At 41.2% G+C, this 27,194-nt stretch overlaps 2 protein-coding genes across 2 annotated transcripts in view; both read left to right on the top strand.

Annotated features, from left to right (window-relative positions):
- dbh (dopamine beta-hydroxylase (dopamine beta-monooxygenase)) overlaps window positions 1-27,194 on the top strand; it is a gene marked incomplete at both ends in the record, with an annotated part of 33,201 nt that overhangs the window by 5,385 nt on the left and 622 nt on the right. Inside the window, 10 exons of the mRNA XM_084047173.1 lie at window positions 12,775-12,921; window positions 13,342-13,599; window positions 14,157-14,333; window positions 16,780-16,882; window positions 17,994-18,160; window positions 18,831-18,974; window positions 22,819-22,857; window positions 23,501-23,560; window positions 23,876-24,003; window positions 25,981-26,140. Of these exons, the coding sequence (XP_083903299.1) occupies window positions 12,775-12,921; window positions 13,342-13,599; window positions 14,157-14,333; window positions 16,780-16,882; window positions 17,994-18,160; window positions 18,831-18,974; window positions 22,819-22,857; window positions 23,501-23,560; window positions 23,876-24,003; window positions 25,981-26,140 (1,383 nt within the window). The remainder of the gene's footprint in view (window positions 1-12,774; window positions 12,922-13,341; window positions 13,600-14,156; window positions 14,334-16,779; window positions 16,883-17,993; window positions 18,161-18,830; window positions 18,975-22,818; window positions 22,858-23,500; window positions 23,561-23,875; window positions 24,004-25,980; window positions 26,141-27,194) is intronic.
- LOC311037733 (uncharacterized protein) lies at window positions 1,574-4,967 on the top strand. The gene is made up of 4 exons (XM_084047004.1): window positions 1,574-1,619; window positions 2,702-2,735; window positions 3,580-3,694; window positions 4,728-4,967. Exons 2-4 carry the CDS (start codon window positions 2,703-2,705, stop codon window positions 4,898-4,900), a joined length of 321 nt encoding a protein of 106 aa, XP_083903130.1. The 5' UTR covers window positions 1,574-1,619; window position 2,702; the 3' UTR covers window positions 4,901-4,967.

The raw sequence follows: 27,194 nt of genomic DNA, 5'->3' as shown, positions 1-27,194 counted from the left end.
CTCCTCCACACCATCACCTCAAGCAGCCATTTATAGCAACACCTGTCAGGGCTGCTTGGCTTCTGAACACATCTACAGCATTTCCGTGTCCTATTCTCCAGGGTCTGCCTAATTCTCCCTCCTTGTCATGTCTCCCTCCTCTCTCTCCAAACCCATCATCACTTAACCGCATGAACCTTAGCGTCACTATTCTGGGGGGCGAACATCGAGCATAAATTACAGATGTACAAGCTTGCCTTGTGTGCTATTTTCGGGGAGGAGAGAGGAGAGGAGAGAAAAAAGGAGCGGACCGACTAGAGACCCCTGGGGGACCCCGGACAAACGCAGTACTGTACAATTGAATTAACTGTTGTATCATAGTTAAACATGGTGTATAAATATACATTTCTGTTCTTCCTTTATCCTCTCTTAAATCTTCAGCGCTGTCCTCCATCCTGCCATCCTTCTCTCTTCCTCTCCTCATTCCATCAGTCTTTCCTCCCACAGGGGAAATAATTACGAGAGGAAAGGTCACTGCTGTACTACAAACACTTCTGTCATCTCTCCCTCTCTCTTTCACACACACACACACACACACACACACACGCACACGCGCCTGTACGCACATGCGCCCACACACACGCACGGTCGCACGCACACACACGCACACACACGCACACACACACACACACACACGCACACACACTAGAAGTGACTAGAAGTTTAAGCACACTGTACCTTTTACATGCTGTGCTTCCATTATCTTCCTCCTATCTTATTTTTTAAAGAATATTGTATAAAACAAAACAATTACTCCATGGCATTTATTCCTTCATTTGCAATACATGTGTAAAAATAATAGTACACACACATGCAGAATGTAAAAGGTCATATCAGACTCCAGTTGAGCAACAACCAAGGGAACAGAAGCTAACAGGGTGATTATGGAGTTACATTTGTGTCTTTATTAACCAAACAAAAGAAAAACATTCGAGAGAGAAAAAATATAAACAGAGCAAAGAATAGTTTTGAATGAAAACAAAATAAAACAGCAAGCAAAAAATTATAATTAGTAAGCAAAGGAAATTATATAAACAGAACAAAAACATTTTTTTCATTAAAACAAATTAAAAACGCAATCAAAAAAAATATTTGCAAGCAAAAAAATATAAGATCTGAAAGAAAAGAAAAAATAATTGAGAGCAAAACTTCAAGATTAAAAAAATAAGGAAAAACTGTTTAAACTACATAAAACAAAATACTTAGTCAAATGTTTGGGTAATAAAATGTGTTGTGCTAAATAAAATGTTTTTAATGTTTTTTTTTCCTTGTTTGCCAATGAAAGTTTTTTTTTTCTGATTGCAAAACGTCTTCTCTCTCAAAACCTAAGTCTTTGGTCTCGATTTTTTTTTTCTCTCTCTCGGATTTTTTTGTGTGAGGGGTTGAAGTTCAGAAGGCGTGTCCTACGCTGAAAAGATGTAAGACACCTCTCCATTGGTCACTCGGAGTCTGAGTGACAGCTTGACAACTTCCTTAACCACCCCCCTCCCCCGGCCAACAACAACATTCTACTCCTGTCCAGTGTTTTCTCCAGCTGTGGCAGATTTTTGTGGTGCGACACTTTGGCAGATAGTCAGTGCGTAAGTATTTTAACTTCCCTCCTTTTAACCTTTTCACATATTAGGCCTATGGCGACTTTATTTAATTGAATTATATAAGATAGTCATTTAAAATACATAATTGTGCTGCTAGTGGCCGTCACTCCGTGACTCGCGCGTCCAACGCCTATTGCCAGCCTGCAGCATATCGTTGCATGTGTATTATGTAGCTACTCCAGTTACCAGGTCAATCATCCATAACGTTAGTTCATGCTCTTATTGTGATGTGCTGCAATTATTTTAGCGTTGTTTGATGCAACTATTATCATTGAGTAAATGAAAAGTGCAGCTTAGTGTGCTAGGCTCTCAACTACGACGCATCCAAATAGGTACATTCTGACGTTTGCGTAACTGTTTATATATTGACATAATTGTTGTTCTGGGAACCCAAATGAGTATGAAACTTAAGCCAGGGGTCTTCAACGCTTTTCAGGCCAAGGACCCCCTAGCTCAGAGAGAGATGAAGCAGGGCCCCAATACATAGTGTATAAAATGAAGATTAAACTTGTTCATATATTTCATAGATAGCTTCATAGACTTGTTTGACAGACACTGTCATGTTGGATTCATGTTAATGTGTATTTTCAGACATTTAACCACTTCAGCCCTCAAATAACTACTTAGTAAAGACCTTTCACTCTGTACTTGGTCTGCTTTTTTTCCCCTCTACACCAAACATCTTTCCAAAAAATAGCAGATCTACAAGCTTGTAGTGCGAGGCGCTGTGAGCTTGTAGATCTGCTATTTTTGGCTAAAGTTCTCTTCAGTAGTAGGGAGGGATGCTAGGTTACGGTGACGGACCCCCTGTTGAAGACCCCTGACTTAAGCATTCTATTTTGTCTCACCACACCGACGTGCTACTGTACACGGTACAGTAAAAGGGGAAACCACACCAATGTCCTAATTGACCGAAATGATAGTACCCAAGAAAAGCGTGTCTTAATCAAAATAAAAGCAGCCTAATCAAAAATATGAAAACAACACGGTACACATTCAGGCTCCTACAGCCTGTAGCCATGTATTATGGCCTCAATGACAATAACTTCTCCTTGTCTCCCTGGCAGAATGCAGAACCAACCATGCAGGCCAGAGGCCCAGGTAAGGATAATTTGTTCACATTCACATACATTTGGTCACCTTGTGGTCATTGCGGGACAACAGAGACAAAATATTAAGTTGTTTTCCAGTGTTGTCCTGCGTTTGTGTGACTTGAACAATAAGAACAAATCAATGTTAAATCCAATCGATAACTGCAGAGTGGCGACAGTCTCTTTGAATGAGTGCATCTGCCAATTGTAAAAAAGTAGCATTGTTCTTCATAAATAGCCAATATTATTTAATAAAGACGGAATGCACTTGCCCATCGGGCAACCTGAAGGCAAACAACATTTGCCTGAACGTTTTATTAACTTGCCACGGGCAGTCGGGCAACCGTTAGTGTCAACCCCTGCTTGTGTTTGCCTTACTTACTGTGAATCACTCTTAAGAGTGTCTGCTAAATGCCTAAATTGTAATTGTACATTTTAAAATGGCTGTCATAAAATTTGATGTCTGTTATTCTTTTCCTTTTGTAAGTCCTACACATGCGCACTAAACACATACCAATGCTGCAACAGCTTCATGAAGGCCTTGAGGTTTACGACCTCATCAAGAGATAGCCAATGGAGTGTTGCAGTAAACATCATGCAAATCGTTACACATTATCTCTATAGTCAAGTGATCAAGACGGCTCCATCCGATTTTTCATATTCCATCCTTATTGGCGCATTCCCAACATTGCTGGCCCACAATAACATACCTTACCTGGTGGAGACCTGTGCTCCGAGGAGCGCTTTTTCTAGTCTTGTATTATTTTGAATGCCTTAACATTTCCTCAAGTGCCAAGTGGTATTTTCATTGTTGGATCAAACTGTTGGGCTGTAATACTCTTTTGTTTTCTTAGGTGGACGTGCATTACATTGTGTCACACCTGGTCCCAGAAATGTCTCCACAAGGCTCGGCAAATCATGTGGAGGAGTCGAAGATCTTGGATAACTTCCAATATCTTTTACTTGAGGGTAGGTGAAACCTTCCATAAGACATTTTGATATTGGCTTAGGTCCTAAGCTAAGTCCAAGAAGTTTGGGAACCACTGGTGTAGGATCTCCTATACCTTAGGAGATCCTACACCAGTGGTTCCCAAACTTCTTGGGCTCAGGTCACCCGTGTAAATAAACTTTTCATCCACGGCACCCCTGAATTACATTGTTACTTTACAGCACCTTACATTTATGTCACATTATGGTATGTATTATTTAAATCCTCCCCCCTAAATTACAGTTTGTCACAAGGAAAACTGAGAGAATATCTGTTTCCATTACAGGACACATTGCAAATAACATTATACTTGACGTTTAACCACTTGAACCCTAGCATTCCTATTCTGAGGGGAACATTCACCAAAAATAGCAGATCTACAAGCTCACAACGCGTTGTGAGCTTGTAGATTGCTAATTTTGGTGAAGAGATTACGCACCAAGTACGGTGCACCTCAACTCCGTTTTATTAAGTGTAGAGGTTCTAAGTGTTAAACTGAAGTGATATTGATACATTCCAAACATTATCAAAGTATTTTGCGGCACCCCTGGACTTGGACCTGGGCGTCACGGCACCCACTTTGAGAAACCCTGTCCTACACTCATACAGCACATCATATGCCCAGATTTTAACCAATTTTAGAATCAGAATAGTCTTTGTCACTATGATCTTTATTGTCACATCACAGGTTTACAGGTGTAAAACAATGGGTGAAATGTGTTTTTGTGCAAGCTCCGTAGTATTTTGTTTATTTTCATAAAGGAAAAAGAAGTGGAGCCACTAACTAACCGGGTACAGGGCAAGCAATGTTCTCAAGTGATCGTAGTGTATCTTGTCAGTAGCACAACACAATTTCATTATCTGGATATCGGACTGTCAGACAAATAATACAGTTTCCGATCATAATCATATTTGGTCCGTTGTGTATTTTATTGGTGATTCTTGTGAATGAGTTGTTTAAGCTTTGAAACTTGTTACTTCAGATGTTGATTCTGATCTCTTGTCCTTTCTAAGATGTACAACCAGAAGATGCGGCTGAAGAAGAGAGACCCTCTGTGCCCATGGTGATGCAATGGCTGACTGGGCAGGGACACAGGCATTTGCTGGTGTCGGAGAGAAAGAAAATCAAAATAGTTGACCACAACTGTCTAGTCCACAGGCCACACTGTTTGTTATCCAATTGTTAGTGCTTGTAACACTTCCAACAGCCCACCTTGAAAATTACGAGTCTTTTAAGACCAACTTGCTTTCTGACATTAATGGTGCAAGCTTTGACAGAGTGTAACTTGTAAATAACTGTACATTGTCACTTTTTTACTCCAGTCCATTGATACAAACTTAAAAGTGAACTTGGACGATTATGAACCTAAATTGCACTGTCCTGATGTGAGGACATCATATACTATGACATTTGGATGACATCACAGCAGGAGGGGGTACATTATTTAAAAATGTCAGCTGTGGTGTAGAAATGAAATGCAAAGAACACCCTCTTCATTTTTATAGTGTTCCAGGTCCAATTGTGTCTGCTTATTTATTTGTGTCATCACTTCCAATTTCACTTCTGTATCTTGACTGAGGTTTCTATCTTGATTGGATAAAATTGGCATCCCAACCTGAGAATGCATTTTCTGTTAGAGAGCCAGAGAGACATGTTACTGAACCCTCTAAAGCAATGAGTACGATCAGAATCTAGAGCTAGAGCTATTTAACACTTAATTTAACGAAAGAAAATCACTTACCCTCCCTAACTTTTGAAATGTTTGCACCTTTCAAGGGCACTGGCAGTGTAACACTGACATTGTAACTGTTTAAAAAAATACATCTTTAAAATCTTTTTCACTGAAAATGTAGTTGTATGAATACATGGTGTATGAATACATGGTGAATTGCTATCTGTTAATTTGACCTTCAAATGCAGTTTATGCTAATTATAGGAAAGTCAATGTTGGATAAATACATTTCTGCTCAATTTAGGCCTTGTCTGTGTATACTGAAATGCTGGTTGAGAATGCAAAAACAAAAAGTGCTTCTGCATACTAAGTTAGAACTGCATTTGTTAGGATTTAAGGTATTGTTGGCAGGTTGAAAATATGCATGTGGCATTTAAAGCTACAGTCCCAAATAATCTGTACTATTACCTTTTTAATTCAATGGGGCAAATGAAATCCAACCCAAGTCTACCACCAGGTTTCCCTAGGGTATGAGTTTCAGTGAGTGAGTCAGTAGTCTCTTGATGGGTATGTGGGTCCCTCACCTCTGCTCTTGTGATGCTGCCAGCGTAATTCAATAGCCTCACAGAAAACTATACCTTACCTTAACCTGACACTAACTAACCTATCATAAAAAAGTGACCCGCAGTGGATTCGAACCCTCAGGCCTTGGATGATGGATCGTAAAGTAAGCGCACAATCAGACTAAACGTTTCCAAAGCAGTCTATCTGGAATGGGCCTGGCCAGTAGTAGGCCAGTCACTTCAGCCTTGCCTTAATTAGAATAATGAATATAACATGAAATAATGTATAGCTTTATTTTATAACTTCAAGGGTTCCCAAACGTTTCAGGCTGTGACTCCCTAAAATAATCATATTTGAACTGGGGACCCCCCAAAATAATCATATTTGAACTGGGGACCCCCCAAAATAATCATACTTGAACTGGGGACCACCCACCCTGACAAGCACTTGAAATTGTAGGAATTACATTTAGTTTTACTCGGTTCCACAGATAAATATTGTGAAAATAGCCAAACTACAAGCGCACTGCGCACAATGCCTTAAGAAGGTCTTAAAAGTCATTAAATTGTCACTTAAAAATATGTTACCCTGTATACACTTGGTATGTATAGGTTGGTTTGTTTACTGTTGAGAGAGAAAACTATGTTGCCCATTAAGCTAATCTGGGGACCGCCTCTGAGGGTCCCGGTCCCAAGTTTGGGAACCACTGGCCTACTATAACAATAACAACAATACAACAATTTTAAATACAGATCACAAACTGTAAGTAGAACAGAAACCTAGCATTAGGGAATCATCTGAATTGCTAATAGCCTAAAATGTTCAATAGTGTAGCGCCCAGAGTTGGGATGGAGCTCTGACCTCAGTCCCAGAGGACCACAATGGAAACAAGCCTTTGTGTGTTATCCTTATAACATCATTGTAAAAATCGTACCTCTGTATCCTACTGTTAATAAAGTATTCCATAAATCTGTTTACTCAAACTGTTTACTGTACATATATTTATGTTTTGTTTTTATGATGTTTTGCATAGTAGTGTATATACTGTCTGTCATAAATGTCTATGAATTCAGTAGGAAGGACCCTAATGGAAACAAGTCATAGGCTTTCTTGGGTTTAAATCCTCTTAGCTGACCTTGCATTAAACTGTACTTTCATGTTTGTTTGTTTTTTTTGGCAAACTGCTAATATTTCAATCAATCAAAAAACAGTGCTGGCCGTAACACACCTCCATCCCTGCATTCAACAAACTACATAAGGAAGGGAGGCGCTGTCACTCAGACTCCGAGTGACCAATGGAGAGGTGTCTTACATCTTTTCAGCGTAGGACACGCCTTCTGAACTTCAACCCCTCACACAAAAAAATCCGAGAGAGAGAAAAAAAGAATCGAGACCAAAGACTTAGGTTTTGAGAGAGAAGACGTTTTGCAATCAGAAAAAAAAAACTTTCATTGGCAAACAAGGAAAAAAAACATTAAAAACATGTTATTTAGCACAACACATTTTATTACCCAAACATTTTACTAAGTATTTTGTTTTATGTAGTTTAAACAGTTTTCCTTATTTTTTTACTCTTGAATTTTAAAAGTTTTGTTCTCAATTATTTTTTCTTTTCTTTCAAGTCTTATATTTTTTTGCATGCAAATACTTTTTTTGATTGCGTTTTTAATTTGTTTTAATGAAAAAAATGTTTTTGTTCTTTTTATATAATTGCCTTTGCTTACTAATTATAATTCTTTGCTTGCTGTTTTATTTTGTTTTCATTCAAAACTATTCTTTGCTCTGTTTATATTTTTTCTCTCTCCAATATTTTTCTTTTGTTTGGTTAATAAAGACACAAATGTAACTCCATAGGTGATAGTCTCGCCTGATTAGGAAGATTAACTTCACTATAGTATATTCACAAATATGACTTTGCGATTAAAGGAATTGTGAAGGCATACTTGTGTAATTCCTATCATTAAAGAGAAAGGACTAATTTGCGATTAAATGAATTATAAAAGCATACTTGTGTGATTGCTATCATTAAAGAAATGGACATCAAGTGTATTTCCAATGCTTTGCCTACTCAGTTTTCTTCTTTTTTTCCCCCCTACAAAATCACATTTAATAAGCATTCATTCCAGCTGAGATGAATGCCGTGGTGGTTTGCGATCATCATAATTAACGCTAATTCGCTAAATGGAAATTGTGCTGGATGATGTGGTATGTGGTATGGCAGATCACCTAGAGCAGCTGGTCTGAGTTGTTGTCTTTTCTTTGAACCAGGCTTCAATGTCACTTGCAGTCTGTTCATATTTAGCATAGATTCAATAAAAGTACATACTGCTTTTACCTACTGTACTGTACATATCTGTACTGCATGCATAGCATACATCTTACATTCTTACATTACAGTCAATGTATTGTGTATTGTGTTAAACATCTGTGTATTCTGCAATGTTCTTTTGCGCTGTCTGGAAGTCTTGTGCGTCTCTTCTTCTGCCTTACATCTCATCCAGAATTCAGCAGCCTATCTCACACTTAACTTCTTTCAGTTATTCCATATTAATGCATTCCTCCTTGCACGCTCCACTGGGCTACCTGTTACAACTCACATTGAATTCAAATTCAGTGCTGTGTTCTATTGATTTCAAAAAGGCATTTGACCAGTGGTGGAAGAAGTAGGCCTACTCACATTTGTTACTTAAGTAAAAGTATCAATATTGAAATGTACTTCAGTAAAAGTATTGGCATCAAAAATTAAAGTAGCAATAGTAAAAGTACTAAAATGTTTGAAAATAGCAGATCTACAAGCTCACAACGCGTCGTGTTGTGAGCTTGTAGATCTGCTATTTTCAAATAGCTTTGTTAAAAAATTGGGCTAAAGTGGTAAATGTACAGTATTTTTTATATTTTTTTAATAATAATCTAAATCTAACAAAGTAACTAGTTACTAAAGTTTTCAAATAATTGTAGTGGAGTAAAAGTACAATATTTGCCTCTGAGATGTAGTGGAGTAAGTAAAAGTATAGAACATTGGAAATACTCCAGTAATGTAAAAGTACACGGGTACAAGAGACAGAGTGGTGACCACAGATGGCAACAGTGAGGAGTGTGACATCCTGGTGAGTGTGTTGCCAGGGGACCCTCGCCTACTTCCTCTTCATTAATAGTCCTGGACAATGCACTTATAAGCAAGCCATCAGTGGACAGGGGCAAGAACTCGGCTTAAAGGGCAAAACACTTTAGAAGAGGTTTGGGTTGTGTAGTCACCTTGCCATGATGTAACTTAGAAATTGATGATTCAAATTAAGCTCCTCGTTGACTTACATTGTACGGTGAAACAGCTCTTAAAATCACTCTTTTAGCACGTAAACAAACACAAACAAAGCAGAACGTCACAAAACAGTACTGGGTTTTGTGACGTTCTATATTGTCTGAATCAACTTTGTTTGCATTCGTTTACATGCTAAAGAGTTTGAGAGCTGTTTCACCGTACAATGTCGCATATTTTGAATGATCAATTTCTAATCAATGGAGCAATTAGTTTTGATTTCTTGTCCACATTTGGAGTTACATCATGACAAGGTAACTAAACGACCCAAACCTCTACCAAAGTGGTCTTGCCCTTTAACTATTACACCTTGGAGCGCTAGACAACTCCCAGCTGTAGTCTTAACAGACCTAGACTATGCAGATGCCTGCCTATCTGACCATGTGGAGCAGGCACAGATGCTCCTGACCAGAGTGGAGACAGAGTGTGCCAATTTGGTCTTGTCCTAAATGCCAATGTTATCACATATATAACACCCTCTCAGACCATCCACCTCTAATTACAACAGAAGGCAATGCCCTCAAATAAGTCTATGCTTTAAATACCTGGGCTCATAGGTCAACTCAAAAGAGCAAGACCTTAAAGTGAGTAAAGTGCTTGCATGGAGGGCTCTGAATATCATGGCCAGTGTGGAAGTCCAACCTCCACCACAAGCTCAACTTCTTCTCAGCGTCTGTAGAGTCTATTCTCCTAAACGGGTGTGAATGCTGGACCCTGAGACGTGGCCTATAGAAGTCCTTGGATGGGCGCTACACCAGAATGCTTCATGCAGTACGAAACATCACCCAGGATGAACACGTAACCAATGAGTATATGGGGAGTGAAGATTGTGGCCAGGAGAATAAAGCTGGCCAGTCACTGCCATCAAGAGGCCCACACCTACCTTACTAAAGAACGATGCAGCGGCCGAAAGTATTGGGGGCGAGTTAGCCAGATGTGGTGGATCAAGATGACTGGAGATGCCACTGGCAGGCTTGTCTGAGGATGACATAGAGAGAACAGATACATGATTTCAAAAAAGATTAATTCATTACTATTATCAATTTAAATTAGTGGGCCGGGCAGAAAGTTACATATCTTGGGTTTTCATCATCCTTTGAGAATGTATGTGGATGGATATGTAACCCTAATTTGATATTCAAAACAATCCCATGGGTTTGACACTTTCGTGTTCAATCCTACATGCTATTGTAGCTTGTGCTTTTCTTTCTTCCATTACTTAGTTGCATGCCATGATTTTGACTCCTCTCAGTGTTGTCTTCTCAGCTGTGGAATGACTTTACTCCAGTTTGATCAGCAGTCAAAAAATCCTCCATCTCCCAACCCCCACCGACCTCACCCCACTGTCAGCCACCAGTGTTGCCATATCCGCTTATTAAAAGCGACTTTGGGTTTATTTTCCTGTAAAACTCGCTTGCAAATATTGGATTAAGCTTTTTTGGGCTTGCTTCTAATGTGTAACTGCTTTTTGGGGCTTGCTTCCTAATGTGTAACTGCTTTTTGGGGCTTGCTTCCTAATTGTTTAAACCAGTGTTTCTGAAATATATACTGTATTTACCAGTGTTTCTCAAACATTTTCATGTCAAGGACCCCCCATATGAAAATCATTTGTGCCAGGGGACCCCCATACAAGATTTGTGTTAAAATGTTTAACAACATAAACATTTTCTTTCAAGATTAAAACAAATGTGTGTGTGTGTGTGTGTGTAGGCGTGCCTGCGTGCATGTGTACATGTGTGTGTGCTCATGAGGCCTAGTTGCTTCTCTTGGGCTTTGTTTTTATAGACCTTGTTGCTTGTTTCTCTGGTAACACAGCCAGCCACCCCATTAGTCGTACTTCACCTTGAACAGAACTTAATATGTATGCTTTACAGTACTTACTAAGTTTTGGTTCTTTTGGAGTCCATCCTCTCCGTCTCTGTCTGTCCTTGGCTTTCCTCTGTGTGTGTGTGTGTGTGTGTGTGTGTGTGTGTGTGTGTGTGTGTGTGTGTGTGTGTGTGTGTGTTGCAAAACAAAATCGATGTCCTTGCTGGGATACATTTTTTCACAGCAGATAGTTTGATATTATAGTAGAGTTAACACAGGTACATCTTCCATTTAGGTCAAACAGAGAGCCAGGCCAGGGTGGTGCTTGTGAATGTTGTCTCACAGGAAAGACTCTGCTACATTGGACCTTAAATGTATCATAGGTGACACCTGTTTACCTTTCAAGTCAAAATGGCTGCCGTGAACCCCACTAGAACAGTGAAGTGGCCCTCGCCTGGTGGTCAAATCTGGGATAGCAACACTTCCGCATTTAAAATGCTACTGCGCGTGCATCTACCGCCTGCTCATATCTCTATGGCCGCTCTAATCGACCCAATATTGGTACTTTCGGCAGACTCTATGGCATAGACCTAGCTGTAGTTTACAACCCTCGTAGACGTATTTACGATTCTGACGTCTTCAATCTACGAGAGTTGTAGGGTTGATTGATTGATGTACTTTATTTAGTAAGACATGAGAACAGTACATGACAGTACATAACAGTACATGGAAGTACAAATTCACAATACAAGGTCTACTAAACTGGATAGCTCAGTTAAGCACGTAGCTTGGGGTTCACCCCCCAATGGCCAGCTGGACTTTCTGCACTATGCCCTGCAAAGTACTTCAAACGTGTACAGATTGAAAATAAAGGTGCTTACCGCAAAGCCCCAAATGTTAACGACTCGTACGGCATAGTAGTGATCCCCGTAGAGGTATATCTTTCAATAAAGAAGTCTTTTAATCCAGCTTGTGTCGGAATCTTCACTGTTCTTCTTTTGTTTTAAATGAGTTTGAACTGCGCAACAGCGATTTGGCGGTAGGGAGGTGTATTTCGCACTGCTTCTTCTTTTGTTTAAAATGAGTTTGAACTGTGCAACAGCGATTTGGCGGTCGGGAGGTGTATTGATACATTGTGTGTTCAATGCGTTTGAAGTACTTTGCAGGGCATAGTGCAGAAAGTCCAGCTGGCCATTGGGGGGTGAACCCTACAACTCTCGTAGATTGAAGACGTCAGAATCGTAAATACGTCTACGAGGGTTGTAAACTACAGCTAGCATAGACCCAATGGACCCAATAAGCCCAAATAAGCAACTACACTTTAGAAACAAGGCCGGAAAAAACGCAACCACCAACATTTACAAGCGACTACAGAAAAACAAGCCCAAAGTTGCTTATAATAAGCGGTCTTGGCAACACTTGCACCGCAGGTGCTCTCTGGGGTGCGGTGGGAGCATTGCAGAGCCTCAGAGCGTAACTCTGAATGCACCACTGGTCTCCTAGACTCACATGACCCAGATACAGGAAATCAATCAAAGTTAGTTTGGGAGTTTTGCTTTCCCATTGCCTCTGGGTCTATTAGACATTAATAATTTAAAATGTATGTGTGTGTGTGTGTGTGTGTGTGTGTGTGTGTGTGTGTGTGTGTGTGTGTGTGTGTGTGTGTGTGTGTGTGTGTGTGTGCACGCGCCTCCCTCTCCAGGATGCATGGAGTGACAGTGAGGGTCATGTGTCATTGGACAGCCAACAGGACTACCAGCTGCTAGAAACCAGACAGGGTGCTGCTGGATTCTACCTGCTGTTCAAAAGAGCCTTCAGCACCTGTGATCCCAGAGACTACACCATTGAGGTGTGTGAACTGCATTTACACTTTGGAGCCCTGAAACCTTGACCACTAGTTCACCCAAAAAAGTACTTTTTTCCTATCGATTAGTCACCCCATGGAGACTAGAATTAATGGATATTTTTTAGTTTTTGTCGCATTCCTATGCCAATAATTTGATTAACGGCTGTGTTTCCGGTAGGAGACTCTTTAAGTCTCCTACCGGAAACACAGCCTCGTAATTAAATTATTGGCATAGGAATGCGTCAAAAACAAAAAACTGCATGAATTCAAGGCTTCATGGGGTGTATGATTGATCGAAAATCTTTTTTTGGGTGAACTAACCCTTTATGGCTTATTTTATACTTCGTCATACAACAATATAAAAATAACAAAAAATAGATAGATTATACAAAAGAATACAACAATACATCTTTCATTATTCAGGAGGGCACTGTTCATGTGATATACGGAATACTGGATCGACAAATCGCGTCGTTGGAGCAGTTGAACCTGTCCCGGATCCAGATGGGGGTACAGCGGGTGCTGATGCTGCGGCCTGACACACAACCCCCCTCTCTGCCGCCAGATGTGGAGACGTTGGAGGTCCTGGCCCCAGACGTCACTATACCGAACCAGGAGACCACCTACTGGTGCTTTGTCCAGCAGCTGCCTGAAAACATGCCCAAAAACCACATTGTCATGGTATGCATGACCTTGAACGTGGACACACATAACGCATACAGTAGATAGTATACATTTACGCTTACATCAGGACGCTCCAGGTACCAGATCAACCGCATGTTAAAGCCTAAAACCTAAGCAAAGTATATAATACATTTCCAAGAAGGTTCAGTGGTAAGCAGTGCAAGGACAAACCGTTTGCACAAAGCTATATAGAGGGTTTGTTTTTAATACAAAATAAAGATTTTAGAAGTACATTGCACAACAAGCCACTCTTCACCAGGTGTTTACCAGCTGTCCCAAAACATCCTTAACAGCCCCATTGTCATGGTAACAACAACGAAACAACATAAATAAATAATGTGGCTGTCATGGTAACAAATATCACCTGGTTCACTGCAGCACATTCTTTTACACACAATCAATACAGTGCAATAACATTCAGTTTAGATAGTATTGTATTTGTAGGCGTGACAATTGAAACTTAATGTCAAGGTTTGTTAATAATATAATGTATAACAGAACACGCAACAATGATTTATGCTGCTCTCATGCTTTCCTTTCTTTGTCTCTGTTAGTATGAGTCAGTGATTTCTGCAGGCAATGAGGCCATTGTGCATCACATGGAGGTGTTTGAATGTTCTCCTGATATCCAGAGTGTGCCAGAGTACAGCGGCTCCTGTGATGACAAGATGAAACCTGGGAAGCTCAATTTCTGCCGCCATGTACTGGCTGCCTGGGCTATGGGGGCTGAGGTATGCTTACAGACACGTACTATATACTGTGATTTGAGTGTGTGTATGGATGGATTGAGTGTATGAGTAGGGAAACAGTGTTGTGGAAATACATAGAGTATATGGCAGAGAAGAAGAGTTGTCATATTTTCTTATGATTACATCTAGCCAGAGCCAGACAATTAATCATCAAACAAAAAAACTCAAAATGAATAAATGAATGAATGAATGAATGAAGCAGCTAGCCAGTCAACAAGCCAAATACTCAGCAAGGAAACCATCCAGATAAACCATCTGGCAACCAGCCAGATAAATAAGCCATGATTGGGCTAGCTAGTCAACTAACTAATCAGCCGCTCAGAGACAAGCACCCAGAGAGTTAAGAAACTACTAACTAGAGAACATAACCAATCAACCAAGCTATAACCAACGACCAACCAACCAATTTACCCCGTCAGCCTTCGAACGTAGAAGTCAGGGGACAGTACGTTTGTAAACCATTCTACTCTGCTTTGCCTCGCACTGCATCATAACAGCCCAGTCCCTCTCTGATTGGATTATCTGTCAGCCAAACAAAAACGAGCTGTGAAGGCAAGATTAGGAGAGAAATATTCAGGCTTCTTTCATTACTTCTTAATAGGGTTGTTTTATTCTGCCCAGCACCTTGGAGAGAGGGGGGCAAGGAGTTTGTGAGGAGGGTAGGAACATCATTGTGTAATATTCTTAAACAGATACTGTAAGAAAGAGGAAAACGACTCATGAGAAAAAGAAACGGAGAGAAAGAGAATGCCACCCTGTGTCATTCAGAATTGAACCATTCTGACAGGAAAACATCATTATCTCAAAAATTCCATTCTCCCATTATGTATGCGTCAAAATAATTGGTTTGTGGGTTTGTTTAAGAAGGGTCTTGACACACTGTATTGAGTAAGACAATAACGGCAAACAAACAAAATCAAATGTCCTTGCTGTAATTATTTGGAGTTTCAGTTCCTGTGGCCAGTGCGAGACAACAATTGTATTTTGCCTAGGATAAGCAGAATGTTTTTATTCACACATCAAATGAGGAAAACAGAAAGAAAACAGTGATCCACTGAAACAGTATTATTTAACATTTAAGCCTCAAGATCGCATTGAGGGCGAGCCCCTCATTTTCAATGCCACAGAGTTACAATGAAACAGCAGCAACAACATAAAAAACTATTGCAATTAAATAATATAAGATTAAAGGCCACATTATAAGATTGCCTTTGAGACCATTTTCAAAGCGTTTTGCAATGAATTCCAGCTATATATCAGGCTCAACAACAAAAAGCTGTCTGTCCCAATAAGAGTTAGGAACCTCTGGAGTAGAAGTCAGTCCTGCATGTGTGCATAGTAAAAATCGATAGTGCTAATTTAACTCACAGTGTACAAATGGACCCTCCATTTGTACACATTTGGAGTTAAATTAACAGTGAGGATTGTACTGTGTGAAGAGTGCTAATGACAATGAAGTTGAATGCTCCAGTCCAACAGAAAAGAGAGGGAAGGGCAGGCCAGTCAACCTTTTAACCACTTTAACCCTATATACATTTTACATAACCCTAGACTACTTGGAGATTTATTTTATTCATACACAACATTGGGGTGTTATCCTATTCATATAATTCTCCCATACTGTATAATCTATGGAACCAAATCTGTTTCAATTACTTTGGAGGAGGTTTACTTCTGACAGGATCTTCAGATGTAAACCTATCACTCTGGCATAGGCCTCCTATACAGTATATGTACAGTCGCTGTGTCATGGCTGTACAAACAGCACCTTACTCAAGGTCTCTGAAGACACATTACTATTTTAACACACTTTAACTGTAGCTACTTATACACTATACTAGGAAATAATGAGGATATCATTTTCTCTAGGGAGCAACTTAAGACTTGGAACTTTGAAGCACCTAATGGGGAATCTGAAAAAGTGTGTGTGCATGCGTGCCTGTGTGTGCATAATTAGAGTCTGTTTATCAGCCAGGTAGGTTTAAGAATCAGAATCAGCGTTATTGTGACATCACAGGTTTACAGAAGTAAAAAAGTGGGTGTTTTTTGCGCATTGTTCCCATCGTATCGTTATTTCCATAGAATAACAAATAACAAATTATATACATATTTACACATGGTACCTGAGACAGGATTGTGTCAAAGGTCGTACCAAACCAGAAACAGGATTGTGTCAAAGGTCGTACCAAACCAGAAACAGGATTCTGTCAAAGGTCGTGTCCAACCTAGAAACAGGATCTAAATGTCTCAATAAAAGAGCAAGGAGACCTTGTATTAACATACTCTACCATACAGATTGGACAAAATAACATTTTATGCACTAAAGAAAATTACATAACGGAGCTTCAATGTATTAATATATATTAATATATGTAAATGTCTATTATTAATTCAAATATGTTATGTTAATACATTTGAACTCTTGCAGGCATTTTACTACCCTCCTGATGCAGGTCTACCATTGGGTGGACCAGGTTCTTCAAGATTCCTTCGGCTGGAGGTTCATTACCACAACCCCCTGCTGTTGTCTGGTACACACACACGCACGCACACACACACGCACGCACACACACGCACGGACACACGCACGCACAAACTGCTTACACACAAATGCACGTCCACTTCCACATGTGCACACTCTCACTTGCACGCACATGCAGTAAAGTTATTAAAGTTTTGGATTTTACTTTTATTTAGTTTTGACTATATTTTAAATTTCAGTTTATTTTTAATTAAACTCTCTCTCTCTCTCACTTTCTCTCTCTCTCGCTTTCTCTCATCTTTCCGTGCTCAGCAGGGACTCTCCTTTCTTTTCCCCCTAGAAAACCCAGTCTTTTATCCACTGAACAGACTACTTCAAATACAGACGATAGACAGCTTTGATCTTGCCTACCTCTAGTCAATATAGGGTTCTGCTGTCTCATCTCCGCCATTGTAATTCTTCTCACTCCACTGCCTTCCCTCTGACTGTACAGTAGCTGTTCTTTTCCTTTCTTTTTCACTAAATCCCTCCTCAAAAAAGTATGTTCTTTGTTTTTTTCCTTCTCAGCATGTTCCCCTTCCTTTGCTTTTACTCTATTCCAGTGATTCTCAAACTTTTTTAATTTCAAGAACCTCATAACTCTCAGAGTTTACAGACCTATGAGTGTCCATTTGGAAGCCCCTAAGGAACCCTGAGGGTCCCTGGACCCCAATTTGACAACCACTGTTCTACTCTATTCTCTACTGATGAGTTCTTGGAGTTTTGGTTGTGTACACAGTACAGTCCACGTTAATTTAAAACTCTGTTTTTTACTGTGCATAACTTTGCCTTTTGTGTTTCGTTTTTAATTTACTTTTTGTAGATTTATCATAGTCTCTCTAGACCCTAAACTCCTGTTTCGTCTAAACTTTTTTTTTTGTCTGAACATCGGGGCAAGATACATAATACATACAGGGATGAGAATATAACTTTTGCACACTAGAATTTGGCACAAGAATTTTGCACAGACCTCTCAATCCGGACCAGTACAAAATTGTCATTGTTATCTCGAATGTATCCAGAATTTGCGTTGCATGCACAAAAAGTTTTGAGAACTACTGCTTTAAAGGCTTCAGTTTCGTACTTGATTAAGGATGATGTTCTCTATACTGTACATGCAGGACGGCGTGACTCATCTGGGATACGTCTGCTGTATACACCCAGTCTGAGGCGCTATGATGCTGGAATCATGGAGCTGGGCCTTGTCTATACTCCAGTTATGGCTGTCCCACCAAAACAACACAGCTTCTCCCTCACTGGCTACTGCACATCCAAGTGTACCCACACTGTATGTATAGAGCTATACCGTAAATACAATACAATTCATCTTTTCTTATTTTTTCATTGAATACTTTATTAACAGTTTTACATATTATACGTTATCGTTTGTGAATAAAATGAGTTCTGCTCCACTTATTTAGTAGAGTAGAGAAAGTAGGCCTAGTAGAGGCTTTTTGGTGTCAGTAGTGTACAGTAGGATCATTATTGTATGTTTTTTCAATACTTTAACTTCTACTCCACTACATCTCCGAGGCAAATATTGTACTTTTTACTCCACTACAATTATTTGAAAACTTGAATTACTAGTTACTTTGTAGATTTGTATTATTATTACAAAACATGCATTAACCACTTCAGCCCTATATACAGTACATTTCGGCTGTATTTGAAACTGTATTTGAAAATGTTCTGCTATTTTCTAAAGATTTTTATACATTTGAAAACTTGTGAAATGGGACATTCTGCATAATGAGCACTTTTAAGAATATTTTGATACCAATACTTTTGTACTTTTACTTAAGTCATTTTTTTATTCCGGACTTTTACTTTTAACAGAGTATGTCTACATTGCAGTATTGATACTTTTACACAAGTTTTTAAAAAAATTGAGTACTTTTTTCCACCTCTGTTCTTCTTTAATATTTCTTTCCCCCTCTCCCTCTCTGTCCTCATCCCAGGCCTTGCCTCACAGGGGAATCAACATTTTTGCATCCCAGCTGCACACACACCTGGCTGGGCGGGGCGTGAGGACCGTCCTGGTGAGGGACGGCAGGGAGCTGGAAGTGGTGCAGGAGGACCAGCACTTCAGCACGCACTACCAGGTACAGTTAATAAGCAGGACTAGTGTTTCCTAAAGCAGTGGTTCTCAAACGCTTTCATGTCAAGGACCCCAAAATGATATGTATTTGGCTGCGGACCCCCATCAACAGAAAGAAAATCTTGTGCCAGGGACCTCCAGAAGCAAAGATTGGAGTTAAAAATGTTCGCTTAAAAAATATACAGATTCTTCCAAAATTGCAGATCTACAAGCACATATAGGCTCTGTGAGCTTGTATATCTGCTATTTTTTTAATAGCCAAAGTATAAACTATGGATGAAGTGGTTAAATGATTGTGACCCCTGGTACTGGGGTTGTAACACCACAGTACTGCCCCAAATACACCATACTGTATAAGTGCATTTTCTATACTGCGTTTTGTTGACCAGAAAGCCCTGCCCGATTTAGCAACCTTGTAACAACATTAGTATTTAATTGCACTTTACAGTAGTACCAAAGCTGGGAAATTGTATTCCACATTTGGACGACGCACAGCAACCATACGCAATGTGCAGTTTCGGTAATGAGCAGACAGGAACAGAATCGTTTTTGGATTCATCAAAGCCATTTGTTTCATTTGGGCTCATTAAAGCTTACTAGGTAATTATGTAGTAGCGTAGTGGAAGAGGCGCCACCTGAGACACGAAAAGCTAGTCAAGTCTTTGTTAGATAATTTGCTATGTGCCAGAATAACAAAGAAGGTAGACCTTCAATCCCAGGGGAAATTCAGTTTCAGCTTTGCCCAGCTGATGGGTGCTCAGAGGAGGCGCTTGGGGTGGGGGGATCAGTTAGGGGTTACATGTCTTGCTCAGGGACACTTCAATACACACAGTATAATAGGGCAGGCAGGGAAGTGAGCCGGTGACCTTCTGATTACCAGATGGGACGCAACTGAGAAAAAGCCCTGTCACCCCAGGGTGGTTTCTTTGTCGTGGGGACATCCAGGGGGTTGGCATCACCAGACCTGAGGGAACGGCAGGGGGCGTGACAGTGAAAGAGGTCAGAGAGGTACAGTAGGGGGAGCTTAGCCTGGTAAACCCTCCCTCCAGAAATCTCATTTCCATTTGATTTCTGGAGTGAGTCTGGCATGAACGCCCATTCTGCAATATTGGCTGTGTACGCCAAACTGACGAGCCTATCAGCGTCGTCGCACATCGTTCTGTGATTGACAGCGACAGTTGGCCAATCAGGTGGCGAGTTCGAGTGAACCCGAAAGAAGCCGCTTCACCTCCAATCTATGCACAATACGTAAACATAAGCAGTCTACATTTCTGTCCAGGCTATTCTGAGATAGCATTTTATAAGTACATTCAAAAGTACATCCCACTTCCAAAGCAGTCACTTCCCTACTGCACTAATTAGAAATGACAACATCTGGTGTATTGGCTGTAACATTTGAAAACACATTGCACTCAGTAACATTGTTTGAACATGAAGGAACAGGAATGTTTATGCATTCTCACAGAAGATGAAATATTACATTATGTCCTCTAGTAAGAGAGAGGGAGGGGGAGAGAGAGAGAGAGAGAGAGAGAGAGAGAGAGAGAGAGAGAGAGAGAGAGAGAGAGAGAGAGAGAGAGAGAGAGAGATGCAAACAGCTGTTTCTATGCCCCCCTGCTGATTTTGACAGATACATGCACAAGTGCTCTGATTAACAAATGCATTCTTTGACTTTGAAAAAGTAGCCTATGTTGTGGTTATTTAGCCTTTCTGAGAATATTGTGTGGTTGAATCATTCAATTTTATTTCACAAAGTTCAGTCTCTCCTGGTCGCGTGTGATTAAAACCCAATTTCTAACCACCCAAGCTCAAAGTGCCTATGCATGTAACGTACTCGGCGTACTTACTGAGTTACATTATTAGCTATATATGCATAGTGTTTATGGTCAGTGCATAGGATTGCTGTTATGAACATAACATTGCCTATGAGCTACTGCATAAGACAGTGTATGTATCATTATTGAGCCGTGCCTCCTGGTACTTGATCATGGTGTGAAGAGGAACATTATGTACCGTTGTTAAATGCAATAATAATATTATTGCATATATTATACTTGTTGTCTGCCCTCCAAAGCTCCTACACCAAATAGTCGCATTTATTCTGTCACTCTGTAGCTCTTTGTGCTCCGTTACTCAAACAATGGCGCTATAATAGGATGACAGCTTTACGCTCCAAAATTACAGCATAAACAAAAACACATGATCAACACATACAGTACACACAGTACAGATTCTAAGCAATGCAATTCTGCCATCACACACCCAGTCATTCTACCGACACAATGTTTACTATTATGCAAGTGCATGCGACCGTACATCATACATGTTTGTTGGGTTGATGCAATGCCACACACCTCTTACCAGGTACTTTGGCCTAATGCAAAAGCTGAAAAAGAGGGTAGAGCTAGCCTCGCGTGGCCAGACAATATCACACGACACACAGCGTGGATATTAGTCTGGTCCCTATCAACGATAGATTTTTTTCCAAGGGGCGGTTACAAAAAGATCCAAACGGACTCTATTGGTTAGACTTAAACCAATCAGAGCAGTGCTTCCTTGTACGAACCAATCAGAGCAGTGCTTCCTTGTTGATAAGCCCGCCCACATTTGAATACTGGGCCCTGGTTGGTCCCGCACAACCTCTGCGGGAGAGAAATAAATTCTCTATGAAGGGGGGCCAGACCTAATCTGCCGAGGGCTAAAGTGCATGCAATTTTGCAAAGGCAGATTCGTCTGGAACCAGGCTAGGGTAGAGCTACTACTATTCAGTGACATTACACAGCCATCGGTAGGCCACCAGGCCTGGCGTAGATCTGCACTAGGCCGAGTGTCCTTTTCCACTACCCTGTAGTTTTAAGTCAGTCCAGCATACGTGTAAGTTAACCCAAACCTGCTGCACACTGGCTGGCATTAGTTAATGTTACTGTCACTTGCTGTTGATGTCGTTGTCACCACAGGGTGAGTCAGTCGTAATATCCTCAGAAACACTGAGTCAGACTTCACCCAGGCCAGGGACACTCCAGTTGTTCCACAGAGCTCATTGAGGTCAGGCGAGTCTGACCAAACCCAGAAGAACAGCAGAGCAAGTGTCTATTTTCCTTCATGGGTTTCCTTCAGAAGCTCAGTGGAGCCTACTGTAGTGTCACCTCATTCCCACAAACAGGGATGCTCTGGCATGCTCCCTGACAGTTTTGTCATTGCTATTCAACATGTCACCAAATGGGACAGCCTTGTGACGTAATTCCACTCCTCTCTTTCCTGTTTGGTGTGAAAGCTAATGTATCTGTACAAAGTGCATTATGTAAAAAGAAAACAATTTTATCGTTTAGCTCACTTAATTCTTTGCATCCTACAGTATGTGAAAATTAGAGAAAAGCTATTGACTCAATCCAATCAAGCCTTGCTCTTTCCAACCCCCTGCTACAGTATGTTACTTTTCCGTCCACGGTTAAGTCCATATTGCGCCGACCAACCTCCCACAATCTTGGTTGGTGTGGTCGGAGTGTGACAGTCGAGTAAGGGGTCCGTGTGTACAGTCTCATGCAGACTGAACACAACTACACGATGGATACACTTTGAGTTAATAAACACACACACACACACACCATAATAACAGAGGTATCTGTTCCATTGCCAGATAACGTCTCCAGCTGTTATTGAAGGTACTCTGAATGCCTCCTTCTAATAAAGGCCTGCCTGGTACCCTCTGCAGTTGAGGCAAATAAAAACCCCAGCCACTAATAGAGGAAATACGGGAATTTAATATATTTTTTTAAAATAAAATGATGATGTTGATGGTGGACACTCCTTTTCATGTTTCGTAAATGTTTCTGTGCTGCTTCTTACAGACAATACGAGTTCTAAGGAAGATGGTCAATGTTCTACCTGTAAGTACCTGCATTCACAATAAGATTTAACACTGACAGTGAATCTAACATTGAAGAGCAATGGTGGAAGAACTCAAATAATTTGTATTAGATAAGTACCTTTTATAGTCAGACAGTCATAACAGAATAATTTGAAATGGCCGAATGAAATTGATTTTGGGGTTCTGTGACAGGAAAACAATTGAAACGCCCTGTTCTAGCACATTGCTACTTACAACATAGTAGTCTCAACAGGGACAGTTATGTCAAGATGTTGGCCACATCTAAGCCATTTTGACAATATAGGTCACATAACGTTATTGCTATAATGTTGCATCCTGGAGAAGGTGGGACAGACAGTGTTATGTTAATGCTATAACAGCAGCCGTCAGGCATCCATATTCTGGGGAAATCATAAATAGGTGAACATTCTGCATAACATTTGCTGAGAATAGCAGATCTACAAGCTCACAACGAGCCAAGTATTAATAGACCCCTGGGGGACCCCGATAAACAAAGTACGTATATAGGCTTTAAGTGGATAGTTACTATGTCAGTTATATTCAGAAAAGCAAGATGTAAAGTCTGTGTTGACTGCTTACTGTGTGTGCATGTGTTTGTGTGATGTGTTTGCGTGCACACTTGGCCGCACTTCAATCCACAGGGTGATGTCCTCATAACCAAGTGTACCTATAACACAGAAGACAGAACCAAGCCAACAGTGGTAAGCACCACAACATGTGTATAACCTGGAGCCATGTTTAATTGACCAGGGGATATACTGTAACCTGCGTCTCATCATCATCATCATCTCTCTCTCTCTCTCTCTCTGATCTACTCCTCTCCAGTTTTTCTTCCCCTTCCTTTCTATCAGCCCAGTTGATCTTTCTTTCTCTTTCCAAACTCACCATTTCACACACTCATCTACCTCTCCAACTCATTTGCATTTTCAAAATAAAAAGGTTATTCGACAAAGTATCCATAACTCTTCGTTGTACCCCACCCCCTTCTGTCTCTGTCTCCGTCTCTGTCTCTGTAGGGAGGTTTTGGCATCATGGACGAGATGTGTGTGAACTACATACACTACTACCCTCGCACTCAACTGGAACTCTGCAAAAGCCATGTGGACACTGGATATCTGCAGAAATATTTCAGCTTTATGAACAGGTAACAGGCATACATAGATCTGCAGTACATTCAGAGCACTGTATGTATTCACAACATAGACATTAAAATCCCCATTGTCAATTTAACTCCAGAGAGGGTACAAATGAAAACAAATGGACCTGTACACTCTTTAACGCTATCTCTGGCTTTATACATTTCATGCACTACCCGAGATTCAGTATCCACCGCTTGATGTTGCACTTTTGTGCTTGAGGCGGTACTACTTGTCAAACAGTAGATGTCCCACCCAACAACAGGGTGTACATTTCTTAATGGAAGAGTAGGGAGACCACCTCCAACCACTGGGAGCAGTGTGGAAACGGTTTGATCCCCGAGTTAGGGCCGAAATGTACTTGAGCAAGACAATGAACCGCTAATTGCCCCCGATGAGCAGGTTGTTGCCTTGCATGGTTTCCTCTGCCTTCGGTGTGTGAATGGTAACAGCATAGGTGCACACCAAAATCATCTGGGCACTAGGGACAACTAGGCACCTTGGCTTGGACGAGTGGGCACCAGTAAGAGTGGGCACCAGGAAAGGTGGGCACCAGGATAACTGGGCAATATAGGAAGAGTGGGCACTAGGGAAATGTAGGCACCTGGACGAGTGGGCACTTAGGGGTGGAGATAACTGGGCACTAGGAAGAGTGGGCACCAGGATAACTGGGCACTAGGAAGAGTGGGCACTAGGGAAATGTGGGCACCTGGAAGACTGGGCACTAGGAAGAGTGGGCACTGGGTGCACTGAGATTGTTCGCCCTTCCATATCTCCCCCACGATGAGTTCTGGAATGCCTTCAACATGCTTGTATACTCTGCCAGCGAGCAGCTCCAAGAGCTGCTCCAACCCCTAAACAACTGCATCCGCAACATGTGGATTGATGTCCAGTGGAAGCCAGAGCATTGGACCGTTTACAAATGTGCCATCAGGACCAACAACGATGTTGAAGGTTGGCATAACCGTCTGAACTGAAAGGCACAGCGGGGAAACGTGCAGCTGTACCTCCTGGTGAAACTGCTGCATAATGAAGCAAGCCTAATCCCCATCCAGCTCCAGCTTGTCTCAGAAGACAAGCTACGCCGCTACCAGTGCAAGCAAAATAGACTTTTTCAGGGCAAACTGGCCAGCTTGTGGTCTGCCTATGAGCTGGAACAGCTGACTGTCTGGCAGATGCTTAAGCAGGCTAGTGGATTGACTGGCCCTGTGCATACATAGTGATAAGGGTGGGGGGGGGGGGGGGGGGGTTGGGGATTTTTATGTCTCTGTTATGTCTCCACTTTTGTCCACAATCATTTTATTGTGTATTGTTTAGCTATGTTTTCTCTATCCTAGCATTCATTTATCCATGTTGTTCTATTTTCTAACAGTACTACTATTTTGGCAAATACACTCTTATATTGTACTTTGAAACTCTGTTATAATGTACTTTTGACCTCAGGACTATTTTGGCAAATCATTTGTGTATTTGTGTGAATGCGGTGAATGTAATGCGCTTTGGATAAAGGTGCCATATAAATGCACCATTTACCACTGCAGATGTGCTAGCTATATTGTGTTAACTACCATATTGGTTAAACTGATGACGATGATGCTCATCGTGTGATGTGGCAGTAAAGTTGTTACTGATTCTGATTATTCAGTAAAATAGGTTACGGATTGCAGCTTTAACAACTAAGAGTAAGTACTCTCAATGGAATAGTTTGCCCTTCAGAATCCTCCTTCAGACTCTCCACATGTCTCTCTGCTTCTATTGCTCGCGTGACGGAGGCTCTAGTCTATCCCCATGTTCCTACAGTATGTACTGATTGTTGTTTATCACAAAAGGCCAGATGCTGTGTGTCTTTTAACAAACTGCTGCGTGCCTTTGTAACGCCAGTGGGAAAGGCTTTCATTGTCTCCTTTTTTTTCCAATTGCCCTCCAATACTCACCCTAACTCTTTTTCTCTTCCTATGGCTTTCTGCATCCCACGCACTGTCCAGGTTCCAGGGTAGTGACCAGTGTGTGTGTGCTGAGGTCGGTGTGACCGAGCAGTATTCCAGGCTTGACTGGGACACATTCAGTGGAGAGGTCCTGGATTCTCTGTATAAATCAGCCCCCATCTCCATGCACTGCAATCAGTCTTCTGCACGCCTCTTTCCTGTGAGTCACATTCACATTGCACACACACCTGCACTTGTGAGCCCACACACATGCACAGCCAAATGCAAAGAGTGCGTGCAAACACGAAAACACACTTGTGCATGCACACAAACACACACACACACACACACACACACACACACACACACACACACACACACACACACACACACACACACACACACACACACACACACACACACACACACACACACACACACACACACTCATGAAAGCTACTAAATTGCTTCAAAAACCAACTCTTTAATCGGACGAAACCTCATAATACATTCATTCACCACTTGTGATTGCCGTTTGATCAGGAGTGAAATGTAATAATTGACTACATAAGTCCTGACTGATAAGAGTGCCATAGATCAAGTTGTTTGTTTTTTTAGATGGAAAAACCAAACACAACCACCCACGTAGGCTGGAATCTACATGGTTCAGTGTCAACTTTAGCCTGATTATCAGCCTGAAGCTGCGTGGAGCTTCAGCCTGAAATTGGCCCCAGTGTCGGCGATTACAAGGGGGAGTGGATTTGAATTTCCCTAAACCAATCACAAGAGATCCACGGATCCGCCTACATCTGACGTCATCGCACAGCTTGCTTTAGCAGATATTCGCTGATTGGCTTGTCGTTAGACCCACCCCCACCGCCGACTCTCATTGGACGGTATTTTTTGTACTGAATGAAGTCCAGACCAAGAGGGGCAGTCCACTCAGAGAGTGGGCGGGGTCTATGGTCTGGAACCAGGCTATGTCAACTTGTGACTTTGTCACCTGTGACATCTGACAGTAAAAGAAAATTCTCGCCTTTGTCTTTCAGCAGCTAGACTGGGCCAGAGCTCCGAGTGGCTCAACAGACGCTACGCTTCTGAACACAACATTAAACCATTTAAATTGATTAGCAATAGCAGCTCCACAAGTCCCCCAAACCAGAAAGCAAAATAAATAAGATGTGTGTCTGTTTGACCAAAATGTAGATGGAATTTAGCTAAAGACAGGTTTGGGTTCACTTTCAGTTCAGCCACAAACACATCCCTCTCTCTCA

The sequence above is a fragment of the Gymnoscopelus microlampas genome, assembly GCF_963454915.1.
Source record: "Gymnoscopelus microlampas genome assembly, chromosome: 21".
Classification (NCBI taxonomy): domain Eukaryota; kingdom Metazoa; phylum Chordata; class Actinopteri; order Myctophiformes; family Myctophidae; genus Gymnoscopelus; species Gymnoscopelus microlampas.
Note: the sequence above shows the minus strand (reverse complement) of the source record. Positions and strands in the feature narration are given on the sequence as shown.